We start from the raw sequence: 9,065 nt of genomic DNA, 5'->3' as shown, positions 1-9,065 counted from the left end.
TACAAACGCCTCTGATAACTTTAAAAATATGATTTTGTAATTTATCTGGCTTTACTATTTGCTGTAACAGTAGCATTACCCTGCCACAAACTACTGTATCTTACCTGGAAATGTTCCTGTTGAGTTTTTGGACTAATATGTAGATAAAAATTATATAGCTCATTGGTATCTCTGTAGATAAGTTCTAGATAGGATTTGATTTTCAGGCTAGGTTAGGATTAGATTACCTTAATCCTCTCAGAAATTAAATGCTTCAGATTTATTTTTAGTGACAGCTGGTTTATCTCCAGTTTAGCATTACTTCTTGGATTATAGTATTTTGGATTCTAGTAGAAAATCCTGGATTAAAGTTTACCAGAGCCTCTATAACATGACAGCCTCTAATTTTTATTCTATCTGTCTCGTGGTATGATGAAAGTATACTTTGGACCCTCAGATGGTCAGCATCAGATTTCTTCTTAGCTTCTCATCTCAGGAACACTTTTTTTTTTTTTTTTTAGTAAATTGGAAAAATACTTCAATAGGAAAAGTGTTTCCAAATGTCTGACTCATTTTGCTTAGCTTCCTTACTCTCTGGGAATGATAATTACAATATGTCTTTGCTGTTCTTCTGTGCCATCAAACTTATTTTATCTTAATTTTTTCCCAGCTTGGCTGGTTGCTCTCAGTGAATGAATTTGTCCAACACAAATTATTGTGTTGCTTTCAAATTGATTATCATGTATTTTAATTCTATTTCTACTTTCAACCACACAATACATTATAAATAAAGTCAATGTGTATTTTTTACCTTATTCTACACATTTATATTTTCTCTTTTATTCCCATTACTTCTATTCAACAATGTGTTTCATTTTTTCCTTAAAAAAGCCTCTAAAATTTCCTTTAGCTTAATCATACTGTTAACTAATTCTTTGCAAATGAAACAGTATGCACATACAATTCTCTGCAATTATTCAGAACAACCCATTGGAAAAAACGACTGAGGCTAAATTTAGCCGAAAATTATATTTTCAAACAATAGAACAAAATACTAATTTTTTTGTTTATACATGATGTCCAACATTTATAATTATTAATCTGTAAAATTATTACATCTTAGGATAATGGAAATAAACCTATAATTCATTTGATTAAAGAGGTTTCTAGAAATCTGTGAAACATGATTATGTGATTCCTTTGTCTCAAATAGGAAAACAAAATACTTAAAGGATGTAAAACTAAAAACAGATTGATTTAGTTGAAAAAAAAAAAACTTGAATTATAAGCATGGTGTATTTTACAATATATATTATTTTTGAAATTCATTTTAGAAGCCAGCATCATTATTCATGAGAGAGAAATCACTTCAAAGTCTGTTCCACAAGGAGGAGTTCTGATCCTTCTCATTAACCTTCTTTTTCCTCTCCCCCAATCTCAGTCCTTATACTAAAATTTTAACGTATCTCTGGTGTTATTGACGTACATTAGTCTTCAAACTGAAATGTCATAAACCACTTAAAATTCTCCTCAATTCACATTAAAGTAAGTGGTTATCTCTGGGCAGCAGAATTGTTAAGAGATATAAACAAATGGAATTTGTGTTTACTACATGCATTTTTAAATAACTGAATCAATAAAACAAATGTATAATATTTATATAGGATATAAAAAAATTAAATTAAGTTGTCAAAATTCCTCTTTAACCTAGTAGTTTTCTGGAAACTTTCATGATTTCTATAAGTAGAATTAATTGACACTCTTATGCTTTACCAAGTGGATCACATCCATATCCTTGAAACTATGTGCATAACTCATTGCCCTCTAAATCAGGCATGTATTTTTTTATATTAACAGCACCTAAACTTGTCTGAATTGACAAGTTATTTGTTACTGACATTATAAGAAAAGCTTAGAAACCACAAAACACAAGAGAAGAAAAAAGGATTCTACTGATAAATGGATTCTATTGATAAATGTAAAGTTTGTTATGTGAATTATACCACAGTTTAAAAAATATATTTTTGTGGCTTTTAAATGTGGATGACAACTTGGGAGCTATATTTAGAACTCTCTCTCTCTCTCTCTCTCTCTCTCTCTCTATATATATATATATAGAGAGAGAGAGAGAGAGAGAGAGAGAGAGAATTTTCTCCTTTGAAGGAGATATAGTGGTTTGCCTGGTTATTCTGTTTTAATGATTATTGCATTTAAAAAAAATAAATTTGATAATTTCACAGTGTATATCTTTATTTCACTTATTATTTGGTTAGCTCTTTTAAAATATAGACTAATACATACATCAGTGAAATTTCCTTTAGTGTATCTATGACTATTGTCTCTGTCTCTTTTATACCTGAGTTTTGGTTCTGTGTTTCAACCATTCATATCTACATTCTTCTCTAAGAACATTTTATTTCTTTTTGTCTCATTTTGATTTGGGTGTGATTTCCCAAACCTATTGTTGAAATCATTGGTTTCACTTTCTCTAGTTTTTATCCTACTCTATCTGGCTTCTATTGCCATTTTAAATTCTTCAATGACATAATTTTTTTCACCCTACCATAGTTCCATATTTCCATATTTCCTCCAATGTCCTGTGCTCTCAGACTGTAATTTTATGCAAACAAATAAGTACTGTGAGAATATCTAAACAATTTATGTTCACTTGGGAATATGTGTGTGTGTGTGTGTGTGTATATATATATATAATTTTCACATATAAATATTTGTTTATTTACATTTTTGTTTCAGAATATATATTTTAAATGTTTATCTTCATGTTTTCATATTCTTATGGGTGGCACATGTATCCAAGCCATCTGTTAAGTGTGAAAAATTATATGAGTATTTTTACCATTTCCTACTTATGTGTGCAAAATTCTCCTGTCAAAATTTAAATTGAGATAATGAATGATGTATGGATATCTATTATTTTACCTACCCTTTCTTTTCTTTTCTTTTCTTTTGACAGTAGCAGTGTGATGGTATATGAGGAATATTGTTGAAATTTTTAACATGTGCAGTCAGAAAACTTGATTTCTGACATATTGTTTTGTCTCTCTCATCTTTGTTTAAGTGTCTTATAACAGTAACCTGAAGTCCATCCAGCTCTGTTGAGTTCAGGAAGTAAACTGAATTAATTGGTGTTTACCCATTCTAAACTGCTCCACAGATTTTTAATAAATCAAACATACTGGAGAGCAATCAGCTTAAAGGCCTATAACCCACACAAAAGTTTTTGTATTTGTCAGGCCAAGTAAATTTCTTTCATCCAAGGTTTTCAGGACATTTTGTGATAAAATCAAGGGGTGAGCTCTCAGCTCACCTATCAGTTTCCCTACCCTTCAATACTTACCAGTCCCAATTAGGGGATTCCTTCTATATTAGCATGATATTATAACTAGAGTGAAACAAGATTTAAAAAATAATATTGAATAATCATGGAATTTCTTTTCTTACCCAGGAAAATCAGGCTTTTAATGGTATTTCTTTGAAGCAGAGAAAAGTGTTCTACATATAGTGGTTCACATCAACCAAATAAAGTACTGATGTCTCTAGCCTTTGCTTCCCAAAATGGAATAGCAGGGTTTTCAAAATATGTCCCCACTTACTTGCCACTATTCTAAATAAAAGGAAACACATAAGCCAACTTTTGGTATTCTCCAATTGGACTATATCTGTTAGGCATCTCTTGAAGCCCATAGTATATGATGAGACTGCAGTGGGTTGAACAGTGCCACCCCCCACCAAATTAATGTCTGCCTGGATCCTCAGAATGTGACCTTATTTGTAAATAGGGTCTTTGTAGATATAATTAGGGTAAGGATCCATATAAGACCATACAGAATTAGAGTAGGTCCTAAATCCAATGAGAATGTCCTCATAAGAGACAGAAAAGGGAGAAGAAGTCCATGTGAAAATTCATATGAAGACTGAGGCAAAGATTGGCTCCAAGATAAGGAACACCTTGAACCATCAGAAGCTGAAAGAGGCAAGGAAGTATTCTCTCCCACAGCCCTCCAAGGGAGTATAACTCTACTGACACCTACAGTTTGAACTTAAGAGCTTCCAGAACTAAGAGGGAATAAATGCCCATTGCTTTAAGCCAACAAGTGAGTGATAACTTCTTACGTGCATCCCTAGGAAACTAATATAATGCCCTGATCTAAAATTTGCTATTTTGGTCATTTCTGTATCTTTCTGAGAAGAGTTTGTAAGCTCGTTCTTCTACTACCAATCTTTCTCAAGGACTCTCTTTTAATTTTTAAAGGTAATTAACTTAAGGTCCTGTTTTCAAGCCTTAAAATCAATTTAAAAACTCATAAGAAACTTGGTTTAATTTTTTGAAAAAAAGTTTAATTTTGGTTGTGTGGATGGGGTTTGATGTATACTATGTAAGTCAGTGATTCCAATCTTCTGTTTGTAAGCGCAAACGCACTTCTACCAGTAAAAATATTCATTTCATATCATGATTTTTCAGCTCTGTTTAGAAGTCTTAGTAAGACAGAGATAGGCTACTAAGATGGATATTGTAAATAAATAAAATACCAACAGTCATTTTTTATGTTCTGCCAGGAGGACTTTGTTCTCCCTTATTTGTTAATCACTTGTCTGTAATGAAGTTAAGTTCCCTACTTGGAATGTAATGTTAAGTTCTGAATTCAAATTTTAAAGAAACAGAAAAAAGAAGGATTGAAGGCCCTGCAAGCATGGTGTCATCGAAGGGGAGGAAGGACATGCCCCAGCTGGGGGGCTACAGCCCTATCGACTACAAGCGGAACCTTCCACGTTGGGGGCTGTCGGGCTACAGCATGGTCGCCATGGGCATCGGGACCTTGCTCTTTGTGTACTGGAGCATGATGAAGTGGAACTGCGAACGCAGGCGCCTGCAGATCCAAAAGTTCGAGGCCCGCATTGCGCTGATGCCTCTGTTGCAGGCAGAGAAGGACCGGAAGCTTCTCCAGATACTTCGGGAGAACTTGGAGGAGGAGGCGATCATCGTGAAGGGCGTGCCAGATGGGAAGGTAGGTGAGTCCGTGTTCCACACAACGTGCTGGGTGACCCCCATGCTGGGCAAGCTCTACGGGCTGTGCATGTGCACAAACGAGGAGGTTCTCAACGCCACCTCCGGCTTCAAGCAGTACACCTAGGGGCCTGTGCCCCTCAGACCACTGGACCCCTACTGCCTCCCCACCAGGAGAGAATAAACGCTCTGGAGACTGGCAAAAAAAAAAAAAAAAAAAAAGATAGAAGGACTCAAAGTCATTTTACACGATGGAAGAAAAGGGATATATGTACCTGTGTACATGCTGACTTTGTAAAACAGCTTAACCTCCTTCTGTTTGGCCTTCAGATATAATGAGATGATTAGGAAGTAGACGATTCAGAAAAAAATAATAATTGACATAAAGTTAATAAAAAGGATTTTCTAATGGACCGAATTTCCTGAAAATGGAAGGCACTAGGAATTGCAGTGGGGAATCTGTTACTAGATTAATAGTTTTCTAACAGTGAGTGCCTGGAATTCCATTCTGTGGCTTAAAACATGGCAAATGTATATCTACTAACAGGTTGTAGATGTGTCTGACTGTAACCTCAAGAAATAAAGGAAAATAATAGAAGCAAAGAATAAAATGTATGTAGTGCTTGAATTATAGAAAACCTTGAATGCAAGATTAAGTGTTTCTGATTTTTCTCTAAACAATGGGGCTGGGATGTGATACTACGAGTACTTCTTGAAGTTTTTGCATAATTATGCAATCAAAATACATTACAATAAAATGAACATGATGATAAAATTAAAGATAGTGTGAAACAAACTCCAACTTTCTTACATTTAAAAGTGTGTTTTTGGTTTTTTTTTTACATATTTGGTTTTAACAGATACTTTTATTCCCTAAAACTTTGCTGTAGAACATTCTCTCAAGAACTGAAAGAAATGGACATGAAGTCAAGAAATACATCAGGGTTAAGAAATAGAGACATGGAAGGAGAATAATAAACAGGCAAACTAAAATATATAGAAATGCAATCAAATACACTAAGAAAAATGTCCACAGGAATTCAGTAGAATCTCATTTTCTTGATTCACATATTCTATTGCTAATCCTTTGAAGCATCAAGCGTTGGGAATTCCTATTTCTCAGGGTAATTATAAATTTCCCTAGAAGTCTACAGAAAATCATATGAGCACAGAGAAGTAACAATAAAATACTACACAGGGCTGAATGTGATGGCTTAGTTACTGAGTTTACTACTAGATGTTACTTTTAATTCATAACAATGAGAAAATTGGCTCATATGTTATAGCATAGTTACTGGGAGAAAAAAAGGGGCTTAGACACAATTTTCTATGCCTTTTGAAGTTGACTTTAGCTGGGTTGTATGATTAGTTTTGCCTGGGGGTTAGAGAACTGTTGAACATTCTGTCAGTACTAGGGCTCATTTGGCTTTCTCTATAAGATATTGGTCAATTTCAGCTTATCTGGCAAAGACTAAGGTTGCAATTTATTTTATTTTATTTCTTAAATATTACTTGAAACTTTTCCTTTTTCCATTCTAAGATCAACCAAGAAGTTTTACACAAAATGGAAAAACACAATGGTCTCTCCCTGTGGTGACTTCTTGGTATTTTAACAAAGGCCAGCTGAGCAGCAGGGAGGCGCGTTAAAGACAGCACTTTCCTGGCAGGTTTGTAAATACATGAGAAAACAGGCAATGCTCATGCTTTTAATACTCAAGAATAATTTAAAAATTAATTGTACTAACTCTGAAAATTGTATTTATTCAACATTACTGTGTCACAAGAACTATATTATTTAGGTGCTAGAAACGAATTGCACAGTCTAACCTCAAAGAGCTTACAGTTGACAAAAAAAAAAATGTAGACATATAAATATAAATCTCTATATAAAGATGGTATAATAATTTCACAAAGGGTATGTCACATCCAGTAAGTGTTGGGATCATAGACGGATTCAATGAGGAAGTGATATTTGAACTAAATTTTGATGACTTTTTGATGAAAGACATTAAGGAAATAGAGGGAAGGACATTCCAATAAAGAGGAAAACATACATTAACACACATAGGCAGGAATGCCCAGACTGGCATTAGGAAAATAAATTAGGAAAGTTAGATTGTCTGGAAAGTAGGATCCATAGTAATAGAAAATATTACCTCAACTTGCAGCCTGGATTAAGCCATGAAATTATGTTAATAAGTATTTCATTACCACTGTAGTAAACTTTTAGAAAGGAATTCATGAGCCAACTCAAGATTTGCTTCTCTAAAGAGGACTAAGCTCTCCAGCCTGCATTCCTAATGTCCATTTCTGATTTCTCATATCTCTCATAGTTGCTATTTGGCCCTTTTGCAATCAACATTTCTCCTGATATTCACATAATTCAACCTCATTTCCTCATAGAGCATCTGAAATCCTTCAGCATAGGGTTATCTTCTTTCAAAACTTTCAAATATTCATCACAGCATTTGTCACAAAATACTTAGTAATTCATCCCTAATGATGGGATTTGAACAACTAAACAAGTTTGCTTACTTCAGTAATTTAAACCTCAGCATGCATTAATATGTGCTAGGTAAAGAGAATGTACTTTCACATTACATTTTGATGTGCACTTTTTATCTCTGAATACTTTCTGAAAGGTGATATGCACCACTGCTTGCTTATCGTGAAATCCCACATGTCATAACAGAAAGCCAGATAATAAACATTTATCAAGAGACATGCAAGTAAATTGCTTAACATAGTATTGGGGCATAGAAATCCATTAAATAAATGTTGCCTAGGATTATGATTATTAATAGTGATCGTGGTAGACACAGTAGCAGTAGGAATAGTAACAGTGGAGGTGGTAATTCAAAGATATTTGAAGAGGTAAAGAGTCAATATAAATAAAGTCAACAAATAAATAAATAACATCAACAAAATATGGATCATATTATAATAAATACATTACTATATTTTATGAAACTTTAACTTTTAATAAATGTTTGAAACATATTAACAAATGCTGCATTAAAAATAAACCAGAAATATTTCATTTTGACTTGTATTTAAACTAATTTTTGTAAATCTTTTGTTTTATGCAAAAAAAAAGTAACACTTTTTATATGGCACTCTTTTTTGGATCATCATGGCCAATGAAAGGTATGTTCAAAATTTTGTAGTCACAGAATAAAACTATTTTTTCACAGCATCTATAATAAAAATTTACAACAAAATTTTTATTCAGCAACACAATATGGTGCAGTTTTATGTTTCCTCTTATTATTGTCAAAATGTATGGTTTATTCCAAATGATATTTAAATCTCCTTATTAATAATCCTTATTGTCTGCATAGAACATACATTTTTTATACCTCACACAGAGAAAATTTTTAGTGTTAAACAAAGTCTATAGGAATTTTCTGAATGAACTCAATGTTGAATTTAAAATATGTATATATTGCACAAGGAAAATTATAGCTGAAAATGGACGATTTTCATAGCTTTCCAACAAAAAAAGCTAAATGGTTTAAACCTGTATCTCAAAGAAGCAATCCACTGATCATCACTTCTCTAAAGCAAGAGAGAAATCTATGTTGAACACTATTTGAAAAGCCATTAAGGACTAATTACAGAGAATTAAATCATGTCTTTTTTTTTTAATCCATTTTAGTAGCTGAAGTAGTTTTCAGGAGTTACTAAATTTTAAAAACCTGTGGGGACAACTAACCGCTGAACAATCATCGATAGGAAGACACTGGAATTCATCAAAAAAGATACCCCACATCCAAAGACCAAGGAGAAGCTGAATTAGATGGTAGGAGGGGCGCATTCACAATAAAATCAAATTCCATAACCACTGGGTGGGTGATTCACAGATTGGAGAACAAGTATACCACAGAAGTCCACCCACTGGAGTGAAGGTTCTGAGCCCCACGTCAGGCTTCCCAACCTGAGGGTCCGGCAATGGGAGGAGGAACTCCCAGAGAATCAGACTTTGAAGGCTAGTGTGATTTGATTGCAGGACTTTGACAGGACTGGGGGAAACAGAGACTCAACTCTTAGAGGGCACACA

At 33.6% G+C, this 9,065-nt stretch overlaps 1 protein-coding gene across 1 annotated transcript; it reads left to right on the top strand.

Moving 5' to 3' along the window:
• Positions 1-4,691: 4,691 nt before the first annotated feature.
• LOC132525212 (NADH dehydrogenase [ubiquinone] 1 alpha subcomplex subunit 13-like) lies at positions 4,692-5,132 on the top strand. The gene has a single exon (XM_060157751.1). It carries the CDS (start codon positions 4,692-4,694, stop codon positions 5,130-5,132), a length of 441 nt encoding a protein of 146 aa, XP_060013734.1.
• The last annotated feature ends 3,933 nt before the right edge of the window (positions 5,133-9,065 follow it).

This window comes from Lagenorhynchus albirostris, chromosome 9 (genome assembly GCF_949774975.1).
Source record: "Lagenorhynchus albirostris chromosome 9, mLagAlb1.1, whole genome shotgun sequence".
In the NCBI taxonomy this organism is placed as follows: Eukaryota; Metazoa; Chordata; class Mammalia; order Artiodactyla; family Delphinidae; genus Lagenorhynchus; species Lagenorhynchus albirostris.
Note: the sequence above shows the minus strand (reverse complement) of the source record. Positions and strands in the feature narration are given on the sequence as shown.